This window comes from Notamacropus eugenii, chromosome 2, assembly GCF_028372415.1.
Source record: "Notamacropus eugenii isolate mMacEug1 chromosome 2, mMacEug1.pri_v2, whole genome shotgun sequence".
NCBI classification, from domain to species: domain Eukaryota; kingdom Metazoa; phylum Chordata; class Mammalia; order Diprotodontia; family Macropodidae; genus Notamacropus; species Notamacropus eugenii.
In genome coordinates this window covers 106,170,558-106,189,516 of record NC_092873.1, presented here as the reverse complement: position 1 = coordinate 106,189,516, position 18,959 = coordinate 106,170,558, and the positions used below count along the sequence as shown (strand labels likewise).

Here is an 18,959-nt window from a genome sequence, read left to right as displayed (position 1 = left end):
GAGATATGCCTCCTGGGGGGACCCCCTATTGCTTAAGGGTGGGGCAAGGTGAGACCAAGGCAGTATGTACCATAGAGCTGGACTGTAACCTTGCAGGCCTCTTTGTCCCCCAGAGTCTGGGAGTAGAACACTGACACATACGACCTGGCTCCCTGCCTGGCAGCTCCTGACATTCCCCTGGCACCTCCTAAGGAGCCTAACATTTCTTGAATAGGGGATGTCTCTCTTTTGCTCAGCCCTTTATACTAGAACCTTCTTTGCCTGGGAGGCACAGAAGAGGAAGTGGGCACACAGCTTGACACAGTGGCACCCCACAGGTCACAGTGGGTGAGAAGATCCTGGGGAGAGCAGCTGATCATGTGGGCACCAGAGAAGAAAGGCACTCAGCTTGCTGGCTGCATGCCTGGTCACCCTGACACCTGTGCTCCCTCAGAGCATAATAATAAATACTGCTCCCTTCTACCCGTAGGACAACTTCCAAGCTCTTTGGCCTGGCATTAAAGACCCTCCACAATCTGGTCCCTACCTACCTATCTCCCTTTGCTAGCTTCTGCTCCAAGCCATACTGTCTGTTCCCCTTCTTTCTCCCCAAAGAAACACCCTTACCTATTCCTGTTTCCATACTAGTGCTCTCCTCTTCTTTTGTACAGATCCACTCGCTCTTTAAAATTCAGCCTTTCGTTCCCACCCGAGTCCCTACCCTATAGTGATTTACATACCCCTTATTCTGTACCCTTAAAGCACTTACTGCCTGTATCATTGGGCACTTTACCCTTTTGAAAAAATTAAATAACAACAGAAAAGAATAGGTAATCAGAGTCTGCCTCCTCTCTCCAATCTAGACTGTAAGGTTGTTGAGGGCAGGCACTGCACTGTCTCCACATTTCCCTGTATCCCCATAACACTGGACACCTGTCAGTTACTCACTATTTGCTGAACGTGTATCTCACCTTTCATCTTTTCAAAGTACTTCCACATTCACTATTCCCAATCTGGTGTCAAACAACCCAAGAAAGGGCGGGCCAGGTAAGATGGTCTGAATTTAACAAATGAGAGAGGGGTAGTGCTTGGCCCTAAGTGGCACAGTCAGTTAGCGGCAGAGCTGGATTTAAAACCCAGGCGTGCGGGCTCCTCCGCCCCATAAGCTTTCTTCACCATTGCTACGCTGCCATCCCAGGTATTAGGCACCAAAGTGAGGAGACAAGTCAATAGGCTAAGCCTAGCTGCTGCCGCCGGCTCCCAGACTCCCGCCCCTCAGTCCGCTCCCAGCAGCAGCAGAGACCCCTAGGACCTCTAGGAGAGCTGAGGAGATGCCCAGGGCAGGGATGGGGAGCGCTGATCTTACCTGTCTCTGAGGCCCGATGGGGTCCGACTCCCTCCTCCGCGGCCGGGGTCCAGAGTGCAGGGAGGAGTGGGAGGGGCTGCCTGGGGTGGGAGGCAGGGCGGGCTCTGCCAGGCCCTGCAGCTGATGCTGCTGCTGCTGCCGGAGGTCTTCCTCGGCCACAGTCTGCATGCTGCGCCCCCGGGGCCGCACCGGGGCAGACTCGGCCCCAGCCCCGGGCCGCCTGCGCTCATCGCCCTCGTCGGGCAGGGGCCGCAGCTCCTCCGGTTCCTCGTCCGTCGTGCCCGACGTGCTGGGCTCGGCGCCCGGATGGAAGTCCTTGAGCTCCGTTTCCTTGTCAATGATGACCCACTCTTTGCTGTCAAAGTCCTCCTCCTCGGCCAGCGGCACGGAGCGGAAGGCGTTGCTCAGGGCCTCCTGCTCCACCGAGGCGGACACGTCCATGCGCCCGCTGGCCTGCCGGTCCGCCTGGCCCGTGTCCACCGACAGCATCTGCGCAGGCTGGGACGAGCACGCCTGGCGGGAAGGGGAACCGGGAAGGTCCATCCGAGACCTGCAAAGCCACACAGGCCTGGGGCTCAGCCTGACCCTGCCCGGCCCAGCCCAGCTCAGCTTGCCAGAAGGGTCAGGCTCCTAGCTCGCCAAGGTTGGTACCCAACTGATGCGCTTTCAGGAGCCAGAGAAAGACCCTAGACGTGAAAAATGCTGCCATTCCATTCTAGGTCATCCTGCCTGGGCTCCTAACTAATCACTTGCCTCTACTCAATCACAAATATGGCTGTGAGCTGGAATCAGAATTCCAGAACTCACAAGTTCCCCAGCCAGGTGACACTGAGTCCTATTCGCACATGAAGAAGAAATCTTACTACTACACACCAAACAAATGGCCACCCAGTTTTTGCTTGAAGACTACCAACTAGGAGAAACCTCCTACTTACTTCCCCACCCCAGCCCATCTGTCTCTAGTTCCCATCTCTAATTCATTCTAGGCCAGATTAATTTTCTTTCTTTCCCCTCTTCCCCCAGACTCAAAAGCTTTTACTGGCTTCCTGCTACTTACAGGATAAAGTTCAGACTCCTTAGCCAGGCCTTTGAGACTACACCATAATCTGATCCTAATCTACCTTTCCAGGTATATCTTTCATCACTACCCTATACTATTCTTTTGTTCAGGCCAGACTTAGCCTGCTCATCCTACAATAACACTTTTTGGAAAGAGGGAAGGATCTGGTGTCAGAAAATATGGCTTCAAATCCTTGTTCCGCTGTTTACTACCTTCATGATTTTGGGGAAGTCTGGGCCTCAGTTTCCTCTTTTGTAAAATTGAAGAGGATTGGACTAGATGATCTCTAAGGCCCCTTTTAGCTCTCAATCCTGAAATTATGATGCCTGATCCTCTAGACCTTGGCTCTAGACTTTCTGACAGCCTGGAATATCCACTGATCAAAACGCTTCTCATAAACCTTTTTCCTAACCAGAGAATAATGTGAGTGATCTCTCCTTTAAAGTTCCTGTAATAGTTATTGTCACACCATTCTTTTGGTATTGTTATATGTTGATGCTCTGTGAAATCTACACTCTTTTGGTTGAATTGCCCTTTAAACCTTTTGGTATTAAACCTTTCCTCTGTTTATGATGCATTTCTGCAATTGAATCACAAACTCCTGGAGTCTTATACTTTTTGGTTTTCCAGAATCAGTGAAACCTTAAAAGTCATTTGAGCCAACTTCATCTTATAGGGGAAAATCTGAAGCCCCAATAGGTTAAGCCACATGGGGAGTGAGTGAGAGGAGAGGGGGAGGGCTGGTAGGATCTAAACCAAAATCCAGTACTTTTCCCATTATACCATACTGCCTCCCAAGAGTGGGGCTCAATAAATAGCTATTGATTTTATTGTTTTATAAGGCTTCAAATATTGTCAGTGTCTTAAATTTACATGAAAATGTAAATAGACATGAATATATAAATGATATTAAGCCCTTACCTTAGTACATCATAAGAACTTAATAAATGCTTTTCATTCATTCACATTCATTACCTGAAAGCAGACTTTGATAGGGAGAAGGAAAGAAATGAGGGCACTCCACCCTGGTGGAAATGAGTTACAGAATGGGAGGGTGTGGGAGTTAGAAGGAGAAGGATGCTGAAGATGAAAACTCCATGGGGTGTCTACATTTTAGGATTGAGTCTGCAGATGGCCTTGTTCCCACATGCCCTTCAAAGGCAATTGAGACTTCTGCCTAGCCTTCAAGTCTCCTTTCCAAAGCTCCCCCAAACCTCCCCCCATCTCATCTATCAGAGACTTCACTCAAAACCGAATTAATCTGCACACTCACTCTCTGCCTCTTCCTGCCTTACTACTGGCCTCTGTTTGTCCAAAGTTTGCATTGATCTCTCCTCCAACTCATGGTCTTTTCAAACTCAGTTTAAAATCCACTTACTCTAAAAAGCCCCCTCTAATTAATCTCATGAAACTAGAAGGGACCAGAGAGGTCTTCTAGTCTACTTCTCTCATTTACACATGTGGAAATTGAGGATCATAGAGGAGGAAATGATGAATTCAAAGCCAACCACCAGCAGAGTCAAGACCTGAACTCAGGTGTCCTGAAGATCAACCAAGAGCTTTCCCCCAACAGCACACACCTTGACTCAGCCTTATTGAATTCCAGTCAGTACTTCCTCAAAGTCTATTCTCCTTATCCCCTTAATTTTTTTATGTGAATATGAGAGAGAAAAAGAGACACATTGAGATAGAGATGAAGGTGATTTATTGAAATGTATAAGCTTACTCTCGTAGCTCACTGTATGAATGATCAGTTGAGTCACTCCTCTCTGTGCCTCAGTTTCCTCATCTTTGACGAGGGGGCTAGACTAGATGACCTTAAAGTCCCTTTTCTATCTCTAAGATTCTGCAGAGACTGTAAACTCTTCACCTGCTGGGACCAAATTTCCTCTCTTTTTTCTGCTTCCACCAGAATATAGACTCTGCACACAGAGTTTTCTTAATTATAGGAGTTAACTAATTGTTTTTTTTATAGTCTTTGAAAAGGTGTTCTTGGGTTCATCTTAGGGGATGGGATTGTAGTAGAAGTTAGCAGGTCATGGTGTTATAGCTTAACAGCCCCAACTACCCCACAGCCCTGGTGACCAAGAGAGGGTTGAGTCAGGTACCACCCACATCTTCCCATTCCTGACCTCTGGAGGATCTCAAATGCACCTTCTTTGGAAAGGTCATGCTGAACAACAAGATCACAGAAGGAAACACACCATTAGATTTCCCTCCCATCCTTCACTCCTAACCCAGCACTTCATCCAATCTAAGACCCTCTTTATACAACCAACATTCTCCTGGGCTTCCACCGACATCTGTGTCTCTAATCTACCATGGCATCAGACCTCCCCAGACTCTGGGGCTTCAGAGACATTCTCCTCCTCCACTCTGGAGCCTAAGGGAGCCAAATATATTCTCTCCACCCAAGAAGACTGCCACCTTCCCTTTGTCCACTAGCCCAAAGCTTTTCCTTGGCTGTTCTTCCTTTAAGAAGCCTTTTAAAAGGGACAGAAATTTTTTTGGACCCAAATTCCTTCTTAATGCCTAGTCCCACCTCCTGCCATGCTTACTAGTATTTGTATCTCCAGCACTTAGCATAATGTAAATGCTTTTTCATTTCATTCATTTGTTCATTCACTTATTCATTCATACCTAACCCTTCCCTTCCTAAAGACCCAGTCTAACCCCCAAACTAATCTATCCCCTGTGTCTGATCCCTTCTCATCTCCCTCAGCATCCTTCAGGATTTATGTATGGTTGCCACTACGTAAAAACCCCTTCCCTTATATGATCTATCCCAAACCCAGATCAGAGCTAAATGAGAAAAAGCTTAAGGAAAACATGGAGGGGATTTAGTCTTTAAACCCAGTCAACCCAGATCCCTCCCCCAGTCTCCAGACCCACCTCCTCTCATGTAGCTCAGCCCGCCCATCAGCTGTGGATAGTCGTTCAGACTCAGGGCTGTTGACCCTTCGATAGCGCAGGGAGCGAACAGGGGTGGTTGGGGAGTCTGGGGGTGCACGTACTGGGGAGCTGGGGACCCCCACTCCACGGCTCTGATCCTCCTCCACCACACACTGTGTCTGCAAGGGAGAGTTGGGGGTCTGTAGGCTACAATGGCCAGAGCTTGATGAGTGGGGATAAAGGAGTGCTTTGGGTTGGGGTAGGAGATGGGGAAGAGACTTTGTCTCCTGGAGAGTTCTCCCTTGTCAAGGAGATGGGGACCCTCCAGGAGATGGGACAATTCTTCTCCAGCGTAAGGGAAATGGGAGGAATGTTGAGATGAGAGGATTGAAAGGCTCTCTTTGCTGGGAGATGGGAAATAGGAGGATATGGAGAAGGGGCAACTGGGGTAAAGGGAAGGAGGAGATGTAGAATGAGGCATAATGATAGGAGGATTATGAATTAGAGGACAGAGAGATGAGAACAAGAGCACAGGGGGATGGGGAGACTGAATAATGGAGAAATAGAGAGATGGGAGATAGGAAGACAGAGGAATAGGGGAATGGGGATATAGGTCTTCCCCTGGGCTATTCCCCAAGGTGGTTACTTTGCTAATGTTAATCCTGAGCTTGTTGCGGTTGACGTCAGTCTCCTCCCAGACTTCAGCTTCAGGGACTCCAGGATGGGAAGTGGGATGAGGGATAGGGCCCAGCCCCTCCAGGGGCCGCCCAGGTAGAAGAGGGGGTGCATTTTCCTGGTCACTCAGATGTTCGCCCTGCAAAACGTCCTCTGTGTTCTCCCTTAGCAAGTCCCCAGGCACAGGGGTCACATTCACCACCCTATGGTTGGAGAGAGAGAGAGAGACAGAGGCAGAAAGACAGAGAGATAGAGACAAAATTATCAGTGATCCCACTATCACAGGCCCTTATCTCTATCCCCAAAGGTTCCCAGATCTCTTATTTTACAGATGGGCAAACTGAGGTCAAGAGTGGGGCAGTGACCTGCTTTAAATCATATAAAAATTTAATAATTCTTGTTATGACTAATAGGTAGAAAGCATTTGCTAGGGATTTGAGGGGGTAGTGGAGTATGGAAAGGAAGGGTCTTTGGGGATGGGTGGAGGGGAATGCTTGGGGATATTTGTACAGACTGTGCAAGTTAGGGTCCTATCTGCTACTGAGCTCTGTGGATAGGACTCAACTACGTCTGGATGAAACAGTGAAAAGAAAAGTATGCTTAATAAAGAACCAAAGCAGTAGTGAAGAACTGGGATGCTCACTGGGTCAACAGAATTCTGTGTAAGAAACCCAAATCCATATCAGGAGGTGCCCTGTGCCCCTTCCTTCCATCTTTCCTTTCTTCCTTCTTCTTCCTTCCCTCCCTCCTTCCCTTCCTCTTTCTTCCCAACCCCTTCCTTTCCCTTCCTTCCTTTCCTCTATCACTCCTTTTCTTCCTTTCCTCCATTCTTCCTTCCTTTTTCTCTTTTTTCTCTCTCTCTTGTTTTTTTTTACTCTTATCTTTTTATCTTGCCTAGGATGGAAGTGTACAATTCATTCACAGGCTCAATCCCACAGTTTCTATCCTGAGCCAATTTACCCCTCCTTAGGCAGCCTGGTGGCCCTCAGCCCCTGGTGCTGTACTTTGTGAGGACACCCAATCAACTTTCATCCTACTGTAGCTCAGAGCATCCAAGCTTAAGCATTCCATCAGCTTCAGCACTCCAGCAGCAGAGGCTAAAGGCATAGGCCATCATGGCCAGTGGGAGACCCTTTTTCACTGGTTCCTAGGATCTAAAGTTGGAAAGGATCTCAGAGATTTATTTAGTCTAAGCCCCTTATTTGTTTTAGGCTTGCCCTGTGTTAGTCATTAACAAAAATGCATGTAACAAACTTAACAATTTCATTAAATTTCCTGATTTCTATTGGATCCCTTGCCTGGTTTCTTTTAGTCTCTGGGAGAAAAGACTGATAAGAAGGAAGCATTTGCTGGTGGGGTAGAAGGGAAAGCTTGGAGGTTGTGCATGCATATCTATATAAGTTGAGGGATCCCATTCACTAGTGGGATCTGTGGGCAAATCAATGGCTCATTAATAATCCTTCTTTTACTCCTGTTCCACCAAGGGTCAAATTCTAAATGAAGTAAATAGCCCTTTCCTTCTGATGTTTGAGAATCATATGTGGACAGCCCTACATATACAACTCAACTCTGATATTGTGAACCTAGGAATACTTTCTTTGCTGGATGGATATTTGCTTAAATAAAATAGAGTGTTTCTAAGATCTCTTCTGACTTCCAGTTCTATGACCCAAGACTTATAGTCTGCCAAGATCCCAGCTTTGAAATGTGAAAAGCCAGAAGTTACCTTTATGCACAGCTGGGGAGAAATGTACCACCGTTGGTTCACCTAAGCAAGATGGCAGGCCATGTGTTGGCTAAGCCAGATGCTAGCTCAGTGGGAAGGTAATTCCACAATCCTGTCATCTGCAAGTGTTGTTGTGGTCTCTTAACCTCCTCTCCCTCTATATGCTTTCCTAGAATGTCCCCATTGTGCCTTACCTTGTATCATGTTTGTGTATATGTCATACTCTACCCCTTTTCCTCTTTTGGATTATAAGCTTGTTGAGGGCAGGGACTGTCATTTTTCCATCTATGTATTCTCCCGCCCCTCGTATGATACCTTTCATAGCACTTAACAAATATTTGCTGACTTTAATTGATTTTCTCTCAAATTAAAGATGACATGGTGAAAAGTTTAGGGAGCCATTCATTTCTTCAAATGCTAATAATGTCTTTTGAAACCTCAACCTTCCAGGATCAAATATTAAATCTTTTCTTTAGCTTTTAAAACTCTTCACAATCTGGATCCTTCCTACCTTTTTAGGATATCGCAATCCCTTCCACCTTAGCTATAAACCAGTGACACTGGCCTCCTTCCTATTCCTCCAACAGGACACTCCATCTGACTCCAGGCATTTTCTCTTGCTGACCACCCCTCCTGCCTGGTACCCTCTCCCTCCTCATCTCCACCTCCTAGCTTCCATGGATTCCTTCAAGTCCCACCTTCTACAGGAAGCTTTTCCCAATCCCACTTAATCTTAATTCCTTTGAGATCATCTCTAATATATCCCAGCTATATCTTGTTTATAGATAGGTATCTGCATGTTGTATGTCCTTTCAGTCTGTGAACTCCTAAGGTAGGGATGATCCCTGGCCTTGGTATGTCCAAAGGGAAAAGTAATCATCTCCAAGGAGCTTGGACCATGGTGTGTTAGATTATAGAATATTAGATTTATAGATAAGAAGACAAAATCTAGCCTCTATCACTTACTAGCTTCTTGGCTTTGGACAAGTCACTTTCTCTGAACCTTACTTTCCTCATATGTAAAATGGGGATAATAATAGTACCAGTCCCACAGGGTGGTTTTAAGGTTTAAAACAGATAATCCATGTTATTACAAATTTGAAAGTGCTTTGGAAACATGAGCTGCAATTATTTGACATTAAGGAGCAACTTAGGGTTATTAAGGGCTTACTATGTGTTGGGCAGAGTAGAAATGTAGTTGAAGGAAAGAAGCAGATCTGAAAATTCTGGGATTTGAGTCTATAAGAATCTGTTTCCTGCCTAGGGTTCCAAGCTCCTCTTCAGAGACTGGTATTAAGACATGAGCTAGAACCTCCTGAAGTGGGAGACCTGAGTGTGGGTACCTGAGTGAGAGACTAGGGGATCTTCTCCTCTGACCTCTCATTCCTATCCCATGAGCTCATGAAGGATAAGAACAATGCTTGCTTTAGAGGTGATGATCTCAGCAGGGAAAATTAAGAAATTGAGATATATATATATATATATATATATATATATATATATATATATATATATATATATATTTGGACGTGGACAATGCAGGAATATATTTTTGCTCTACTATGCCTATTTATTACAAAGGCTTTGTTTTTCATTCTTTTTTGATGAGGAAGGGAGGAAGGAGAGAAAAGGTAGATTTTTGTTAACTGGGAAAAAAAACCCTTAAATTAAAAACAAATGTATAAGTAGGTGAATTAATGAATAAATAATAGACGAATGAATGAAGAAATAAATGAATAGACAGAGAAAAAGATTATAACAGAATGTGAGAGAGAAAGAGAAAAGGGACAGAAAAAGAGACAGAGAGAGACACACAGAGAAAAACAGACAGCGATAGAAAAAGAGAGAGACAGAAACAGAGACACTAGGAAAGGGGCTACAACTCTGGCCATCCCTAGCTTCCCTTGACTTACCCAAACATTGCTGCCGTCTGTCGAGTGTTCTGCTGTGGTGGGGTGGATGTGCTGGTGGAAAGGAGGACATCAGTCCCTGCCTTTTCCCAGTCAAAGGCCTCATTCTCAGTGATGCCCCGTTCCTTCATACTGTTCTCAAACACCGACATGATCAACTGTGGGAGAGGGAGAAAAGTGTGATGTGGAACTTGGAAAGAGGGGCCAGAAGAGCATAAAAGAAGGGGTTCTTAACCTTGTTGTGTCATGAGCCCCCAATGGAAGTTTGTTGAAGCCTAAGGACCCCTTCTCAGAATCATGTTTTTAAATACACAAAACATATGGCATTATCAAGGAAACCAATCCAATAGAAATGTTATCAAATTTTTTAAAAAATTCATGAATCCCATATTTTTTAAAGTCTGCATTTGATAGAGGAGGATCTGCAAGCAATGGGTAGAACATTAAAAACAAGAAGAATTTTGATTTTAAATAAATACTATATAATTGGTATACAAATTGATATACAAGTTAGCACTTTAAGTCAATAGCTTTGATTACTTGGGTGGCAAAAGAGTCGATGCTAAAGACAGGCATGCTGATTCTGAGATTTCCTGATGCCTCTGTCCTATCCTAAAGGAATTATAAGTTTGGAGATGGAAAGGACCTTAGACATGTCCCTCATTTCATGAAAACAGAAACTGGGGCCTAGAGAAGGGATGTGACTTGTCCAAGATCACACAACTACTACATGTCTGAGGTGAGATTTGAACTCAGGTCTTCCTTCCAGTGTTCTATGCCACTTCTGTTGATGCCAAGTAGCTACGGGCACCCAGGCAGTGGGAGCTACATCCTCTCCTTTTCGATCATCTTCTGCCTTTAAGAAAGTACGCTGAGAAGACTGTAAGCTCCTTGGGGGCAGGGCTGACATATTTCCCCAGAGCACCCAATACAGGACCTTCTCCATGCTCAGAGCTCATGCCCTGAGTGGTCTTGGAGCAGAGAGATTAGAGCATTGAGTGCCTAACAGAGGGTTCCATGGTGATGCCATGCAGATGGATGGATCCCAGGATGATGTGAAGTTTAGCCACAGGTGGAACGGTGCTCAGTGTTTTTGCAATCCTTTAGACTGCCTGGAGGAGAGATGCCCAGAAGCAGCATCTCAGGATGGGGTCCCCAAATGTGGAGGCAAAATGAGCATTTTGAAGGAGTGGGATAAAGACAGGCACTGACCTGGTAATCGGGCTTAGTGAAATAGTCGAGGTTGGCAATGTGATCCAGGAAGAGATGGAACTCTGATGGCATGTGTTTCAGCAGCATCCGGTGTTCATACTTCTCTTTGATCATCCCCACCTGCTCCTGGAGATGTGTGGGGAGGGGAAAAGTAGAGGCTCCTCTCAAAGCAGTGTGACTGCCCTAAGTCTGTCCTCAAATAGCATCGGTCTCTTCCCCAATACCTCCAACGTACGCCATGTCCCCAGAGGGCCTTCAGTCCACAAGAGCTCTTCCCGTTTCCTATTCTCTATCCATTCCCCCTACTCCTTCCCAGGTTTTCATGTCATGATCCTCTGCTGCCCCAGACTCATCTCAATCAAGTCTTCTTCCCCAAACTTCTCACCTTGTCCTTGATCTTGCGCCAGGGAAGCTGCCCTACAGCGAATTCCACCAGCATGTAGAAGAGAGACCACAGGTCATCATGGCGGCCCATCTCCTGAAGGGGACAGAATGGGATCCAGAGTAGCCTGAAGCTCCCCACTCCAGCCTTCCATCCCTGAGGGACAAGAGGAACTTCTCTTCCTCCTGAGTGGCAGGAGGCTGCAATCAGGGCTGTCTAAGGCCTAGAGGCCTGAAAGGGACAGGGGAACCCCTATGTTCCAAATGAAGACCGAATTTCCTGTGTCCACTCTCTGCACAATTTGTCTTGAGCTGGAGAAAGGTGGGGACAGAATACTGGAGTCATAGGGCAAGGGAGGCAAAGGAAGTCATGGGGAGAGGAGGAAGGGACAGAGGCTGAAAGGGCTTCATCTCTGAAAGCTCTTGATCTTAACCCTCACTCTGTTTCTCTAGGAATCCTTATCTCTTTACTCAGCAGCAGCCTACACCCCAACTCTCAGCCGTCTTTGTAATCAGTCTCTACCAGCTCTAAGAATCACCTACTTACCCGGTTTTTATGGGCATTAACTGAAGCATATCGAACAGTCCCCCGAAACCCAGCTACATTCCGAGGCTGCAGGAAGAGAGACTGTTAGTCACCAGATCAAATGAGATAATATTTATAAATGCTTAACACTGTGCTTGGCACTTGGTAGTCACTATATGAATGATTATTATTAGGCTCATCTACCTGACACCCTCTATATTTTGACTAGAACATGCCAAACCCTAGCCCTTCCCATCAGGCACAGAGACACTCCATAACCCTGACCCTGGAGACTCCAATCCCACCATCCTACTCATCTCAAACCCAGATGCTTCAATCTCCAAATCCAAGTACTTTGTCCTTTGACCTAAAATATACTGACACTTGACCCAACTCATCCCTTGCCCCCAATCCCTTGCTTCCTATCCCTGGCAAGGGATGTGAGTCAGACAATTCCATCGTGAAGAAGTAGGATGCTGAGGGACCTGTCTATTGGAAAGTGAAGGGCTGACCTTGAAAGGGGGGAATACTGGTATTCACTCACTCCTCGTGTTGGAGTAGGTGTACCCCAGATGTATATGTCTGGGGTGGGTTATCCTATGATTATTCTTCAAGGAGCCATCGGGGTGTGGGAAGTTTCTAATACGGATGTGACTCCAGACTGCAGGGAGGTGGTACTCACAGGTCGGACCTCCCCCGTGGTGTTGGTATATTGTCGTGCCAGCCCAAAGTCCAGCATGTAGCACTTCCTGTAGGTAGAGGGCAGGCGGCCCATGGCAAAATTCGACTGTGGGGAGGACAGGGAGTGAACTCATGAATCCTGTGTTTCTCCAGGTCAGACAGATAGAGTGGAGTGGAGGGATGGGTGAGGAGGAAAACTCCATATCGCCCCTTTCTCTAATACTCCCTCTCCTTGCCTTGCAATCGAGTTCCCCCCATTCCACCCTAAAGACTGCTCTGAATGACCTTGCTGCTGGGGTGAAAGTAAAATGTCAAGGGAAACCTCTGAATCCCTCTGACTAGTGGTCTTAGGTGAACCCCTCCCCACACCCTCCTCCTCAATTCAGGGTATAAATCAGAAGTTTGCTGGAGCCAGAGCTGATTATTAAATGTTCACTGTGAACATTTACACCTCAGAAATCAGCAAATACCACAAATTGGCTTGATTTTTTTGTATTATTAATTGTCTAGACTTTAAAAAAGAAGATGGAGAAAAAGTTAATCATGCATCATTGTTTTCCCTAGCAAGCCAGTTGTTAAACATTTATCAGCATATCACTGGGTATAAGAACATTACACTAGGGAGGCAAGGAACCTAGTCCTTGACCTTGACCTTGTCCTTGTCGCCCTCCTTTCCCCATTAAACATCTTGGACAAGCCGAAAGCTTCCTTGAGCCTCAGTAGTGTAATCTCTAAAATGGGGGATAATACCAAGATACTGGACCAGACAATTTCTGGAGCTCCAGCTCTAAGATGTAGGATCCTATGAAAATACAGTGGTCCTAGGTCATTGCCCTCTACCATGTCCCTCAGTCTCTCCCAGCTTAGCTAGAGAACCAAACACTTTGCTAATCCCCAAATTGTACCCCTGGAAGATAGAGGAAAAGATACTCCTTCCAAGGTAGGGGAAAGAGGAAAGGACAGAGGTGTGCTCAGGTGAGGAGGTGCCCTTTGGAGGGAAGAGGAGAGGGGAGAGAAGGAAAGGAAGTAAAGGGCAGAGTTGGCATCAGAGTCCAGGGTACTGCAGAAGGAGATGAAGAGAAAAGGCCAAGCCATTTTCCAGTTTCTCCCCCTCCCCCTGTCCATAGGCACATCTATGAAAGAAAGACAAAGGGAAGAGAAGAGGTAGGAGGACACTGGGGAAAAGGAAAGAGAGTCCTGGGAGGTTTAAAAAGAAAAGGACTGGGATGGGGTGGAGAAAAGGGATGTATCCGAGGTAGAACTTGGACCCAGGTCTTCTTGGCTTTGAAAGTACTTCCTCACTCACTAAGTCCCATTTGCTCTTTTACCTGAGGTACTCTGCAGTTTTTTGGCACAGCTTGGTGGGGCAAAGGATAGAGTCACAAAGACCTGAGTCCAAATTCGGCCTCAGACACTTACTAGCTGTATGACCTCCATTTGCCTCAATTTCCTCATCTGTAAAATGGGAATAATAATAGCACCTTCCTTCCAGGATTGTTGTGAGGATTAAATGAGAGCAATAATTATAAAGCACAATGCCTAGTATGTGATAAGTGCAGTAGAAATGTTATCTCTTCTTATAATATAAACGTCAGCTATCTTTATTACAGCATCAGGTCTAGAACTCAGGTCTTCCAACTCCCAGTCTGGTGTTGTGCCCATCATGACACACCATATCACACCTTCCCACCTTCCCTGTGCTGTTACACACTGGATTCATGTTTGTTTGTGTCTGCTCTTCTATTAGACTGTTAGCTCCTTGAGGACAGGGACTATATCTTGCATTCCTCATAGTCTCTCATAGGGCTGGGCACAGAATTGTGTTCAGTAATTACTTTTAAAAGTTGACAATCAATCAATCAATAAACACCTATTAAGCACCAATAGGTGCCATGCACAGTGCTAAGTTCTAGGGATACAAAAAGAGGCAAAAGACAGTCCCTGCCCTTAAGGAGAAGAGATAGTTAGGGAAGAGAAAGCAATTCAGAGATTGAAGATTGGGGAATAGAAGGGAGGATAAGAAGGTTGCAGGGGTGGGGAGGGGTGAAGAAACTCAACCTCTGGTAGGAAGGCAGACCAAGCAGATGGGACCAAAGCCCAGGCATCATTCCTTACACTTGGTGGCAGTGATGAGTCTGGAGGCCCGCCAGCCTTCTTTTCTCCCTGGGGTCCCATTTCCTCACCTGAAACATCTGTGGAAAAGTCCATCCCATGGGAATTATGGTCTCTAGGCAAGAGAGGCTAACCTGATTTGGCAAGATAAGGGGCATATGTAGCCATGCTTGATCTGCTTGCTTTTCTGGCATGATCTCTGATTGCACTTGGAAGCAAATCAAAATCACAGAATCCTTGTGTTGGAAGGGACCTCAGTGGCCATTTATTTAGTTCAATCTCCACCTGGACAGGTTCCCTCTACAACATCCCTGACAAGTGAAAATTCAGCCTGTGTTTGAATACTTTTAGAGACAAGGAACTCACTATCTATCCAGGAAGCCCATTCTGCTATGGGACAGCTCAAATGGTTAGGCAGTTGTTCCAGAAAATCTGAAAGTCTTCACCTCCCAGGTTGATATTTTTGTGACAGTGAACTAGGCCGTCTTTTTCTCATTTCTTACCTAGGCCTTAATCATTGAATAGGTGTTGCCTCACACAAACTGAGACCTGGGAGAAAGATCAGGGTCACTCCCTGCATCCTAGGCTATTGCCAATTGCCTTGACTCTTGTTTTTGCCACTGGACTCCAATGATTCTGGAGGAGAGAGTGAGGCTGATGACTTTGCACAGCTCTGCCTCACTTAAATCTAATTCACTCACAAGTCAAGATATCACCTTCGTGGTGTCACTGATCCTCTTTGAGAATGAAGGACCAACCATAACATCAACAAATCTTTAGCCTAAATCTGCTTCCGCCCTGGGGCACCAGGCAGAATATGGCTAATCCCTCTTGCCTATGACAGTTCTTAAAATCCTAGACAATGGCTATCATGTTCCCCTTGAAACTTCTCTTCTCCAGAAGAAATGTCCCTCCAACTGATTGTTATCTAACGGGTGATCCTTCCCCAAACTGGTTTCCCTTCACTCATCAGTTTATGAAGATCAAAGACTTAGATATTATCAGTACCTAGAATTCCAGGGGTGGTATGACCAGGACAGAATACCATGAGACCATCACTTCCTTCCTGTTGGATTCTCTACCTCTTGTGATGAGGCCTAAATTACTCTAGGCTGCTTTCTTACTCAGCTGACTCATATCAATCTTGCAGTCCACTAAACCTCCCCATTCCAGGTACATTTCAGAGGACCTGTGGTCTAGCCATGCCTATGCCTTCTTGTACTTGTAAAGTGACTTCTTGAACTCAAGAATAAGACTCTGGTTTTATTCAGTCTAGGGTTCTAGTGTACCAAGATCTTTCTGAATCCTGACTTGGTCACAGAGTGTGTAAGCTATCACTCCTTCCAAAATTTGCGCCAGTCGCAAATAAAGAAGCATATCATCTATACCTTTATCCAAGTCACTCATGAAAATGTCCAACAGCCCAGAGCCAAACACAGGTCTCTGGAATGTATCATTGACAACTTCCATCAAAGGAGACATCAAACCATTAATGACTACTCTTTGACTTTGGATATCTAATCAGTTTTGTGTTCATTGTATACTACTATCTAGCCCATTTTTTTTATCCACAAAAACAGAATAAGAAGCTATCTCAGGACAGGTACTTATACTCTGTACAAAGATAATAGCTGACATTTATATATGACTTTAAGGTTTACAAAGCACTTTCCATGGCTTATTTGATTTAATTCTCATAAAACCCCTTGAGACTGAGTTACTCCAGATATGTTAACCTTATTTTATAAATGAGGAGAATGAGGCTCAAAGAAGTTAACTGAAATGCCCACATTCCCATAGCTAAGAAGAGTCAGAGCTGAGACAGAGCTCAGGTTTCTCCTGATTCCAAGTCTAGCATGTTTCCCATTATAATAAACAGACTCTATGGTAGAAAGTGCTCCAATACAGCTTCTAGTAATGATTTAGTATAGATCAGAGATTCTTAATCTTTTTTTAAGTCATGGATCCCTTTGGCAGCCTCATAAAACCTTATGAATCCCTTCTCAAAATCATGTTTTTAAATATATAAAATAAATGTATAGGAAACCAATTATAATGAAATATAGTGATCAAATTATTTTTTAAAAATAATAATTCAAAGACCTCACATTAGAAACCCCTGGTAAAGAGAAAGAAGAAAGAAAACCCTGATGTAGTATCTGGACTGGCTAGTTTTCTTTTTTGTCCTGTTTTTTATTTCCTCATATATGGTAGAGGGAGAAAGGAATGGGAAAGAGGATTAGGAAAAGGAGAAAGGAGAGGTGGGCAGTGAGCTCTCACAGGCTTGATGTCCCGGTGAAGGAATCCCACAGAATGGATGGCTTCGATGGACTCCAGGATCTGCTTGCCTAGCCTCAACGTGGTGCTCAGGGTGAAGGTGCCCCGGGGCTGGCTGCGGCGCAGGTCTGCCAGGTTGCGGCCCTAAAACATCACCCGCATTGTGTTGGCCACATCATGACCCTTGGAACCATCCCCAAGGTTATAGTGGTCATAGTGCTGCTCCAGAGTCCCATCACCCACTGGCTCAGCAGCCAAGATGACACTGGCCTCCCTACTCTGATCACAGCCCCTCCTTTGCTGCAGTAGCACCCAGAATCCTGGATCCTCAGGAAGAAGAGACAGAAGGGCCAAGTGGAGCTGTCTCCAGGGGTCTCACCTGGAGTTGCATTACCACATAATTGAACTTCTCATTCCTGCCGCAGCCAATAAACCGGCAAACATGGTCCTTCCCTGTGGACCACAGAGAATCACAAGCCTGTCATGCCCCAGTCTGATCGTCTCTTTTTGTCCCACCCCCAGCACCCTGTCCTATAACCCTTTCCCAAGTTCCACTTCCCCTATCACCTCCTCCTCAAACACCTACCCATCAACACTCTCCCCATCTCTCCACCAATACCCGAGGATCTGTCCCCATGACTGCCCTCTTCATTTGGAGCTCACCCCTCTGCCTAGCAAATGGTGTGGGGAGCCATCTTTGCCCTCTGGTATTTAGGACTGATCATTGTCATTTCCCCAGGAGTAGAGTGTACCCAGAGAGAGAGACCTTGAAAGGCCTAGGAGGGGGAGCCTGAATGGGTACCTTGCAGTTTCTTCAGCACGGCCACTTCCATCTTGAGGACCTGCTTGGGCTGCTGGGCAGACTCGACCTTCAGGGCCACATTCTCCCGGGTCAACAGGTCCATGGCCTCGTAGATCTCTCCAAAGCCCCCGCCTCCGATCTTCTTTAGCTACAGAAGGGGATATAGAGAGCTCAGCCCAGGTGCAAGGCAGTTCCCCACCATTCCTCACTATTGCCTTCTTCCTCTGTGAACTATCAACCACATCTGTGTCCTCTGGGAGTGTTTTGTCCCCTTGCCCCATAAACTGGATAGCTCCCTGAAGAAGGACTATTTCTTGCTTTTCAAACTGGGAACTCCCAGAAAGCCAAGGACTCCCTGGGCATAAGGATTATATCTCCCTTCCCTCCCCCTTAAATTGAAAGTTATCCATGCAGGGGCTATGTCTCTTCTATCAAAATGGGGGCTCTCCAAGGACATCGATCATGCCAACACCTCCCTCCTTTCCCTACCCATTACTTCCTCTCCTCAGTGCCCAATATAAGGCTTACATGGCACAGAGGAAGGGCTCAGTCCCCATATACACAAAACACAATACACACAAAATAGATCAGATTTTAGAGCCTGGGAAAAGTGAATGTGGTCTTAATGTTTCCATACAAAGTACAATCCAGGGAGAGAAGCCTTTTTGACTGCCTGGATGGTTCTGACATTTTTCCTCCTCCAGTCATGTTCCCAGATACCCAGGTTTAGACAACCTTTACTCAAGAAAGCAGGCACCTTCTCAGAATGCATAAGGGATGGTAAAGAGCTTCTAGGAGAAGAGGGAGGGCTCCCCCACAGATTGGTAGCATCCTGTATGATGTCATGGGGCAATGGAGGTGGGGCTCAGCAAGGGACTATTATTAACCTCTCCCCTTACTGAAAAGTGCAGGCTTCCCCTATGACTCCTAGGCAAATGCTCAACACAAAGCAACAATCCTTCCATTCATTCATTCATTAAACGTTTGTTACGGGTCTACTGTATGGAGAGTGCCCGAGGAGATACAAAGTTAGATAAACACATCCAGCCTGCCTTCATGAAACTTACAGTCTAGTTGTAGGATAAGACATAATTGTAATATATAATATGACATGATAAATATATGATACCACTAGATTTATGCCCCAAAAAGTATAATGTAAGATCCAACGGGGAAATGAAGGGGAAGGGGGTAGGCATTGGAGTTGGGCTTCAGAGGACTGAATACAACTGATAAAGGAGACAGACAACAGTCTAGGTGTAGAGTTCTGTGTGAGTAGATACATGGTGATGGAGGTAGCATGGAGTGTGACCAAGAGCCAAAAAGTAGTCCAGTTTGGCTACAGTGTAGAGCGTATGGA

General features: G+C 45.9%; 1 protein-coding gene across 2 annotated transcripts in view; it reads right to left on the bottom strand.

The window, feature by feature from the left end:
- The window catches only part of TTBK1 (tau tubulin kinase 1), a 71,697-nt gene that overhangs the window by 38,684 nt on the left and 14,054 nt on the right, over nucleotides 1-18,959 (bottom strand). Inside the window, exons 3-13 of one of the 2 annotated variants that reach the window (XM_072642234.1) lie at nucleotides 17,600-17,747; nucleotides 17,177-17,250; nucleotides 16,801-16,941; nucleotides 12,410-12,514; nucleotides 11,749-11,814; nucleotides 11,206-11,298; nucleotides 10,821-10,946; nucleotides 9,612-9,766; nucleotides 5,944-6,175; nucleotides 5,298-5,476; nucleotides 1,346-1,895 (exon numbers count right to left, since the gene is read on the bottom strand). In XM_072642234.1, coding sequence (XP_072498335.1) covers nucleotides 1,346-1,895; nucleotides 5,298-5,476; nucleotides 5,944-6,175; nucleotides 9,612-9,766; nucleotides 10,821-10,946; nucleotides 11,206-11,298; nucleotides 11,749-11,814; nucleotides 12,410-12,514; nucleotides 16,801-16,941; nucleotides 17,177-17,250; nucleotides 17,600-17,747 — 1,869 coding nt within the window. Of the gene's footprint in view, nucleotides 1-1,336; nucleotides 1,896-5,297; nucleotides 5,477-5,943; nucleotides 6,176-9,611; nucleotides 9,767-10,820; nucleotides 10,947-11,205; nucleotides 11,299-11,748; nucleotides 11,815-12,409; nucleotides 12,515-16,800; nucleotides 16,942-17,176; nucleotides 17,251-17,599; nucleotides 17,748-18,959 lie in introns of both variants that reach the window. The other variant, XM_072642233.1, reaches the window with a different exon arrangement.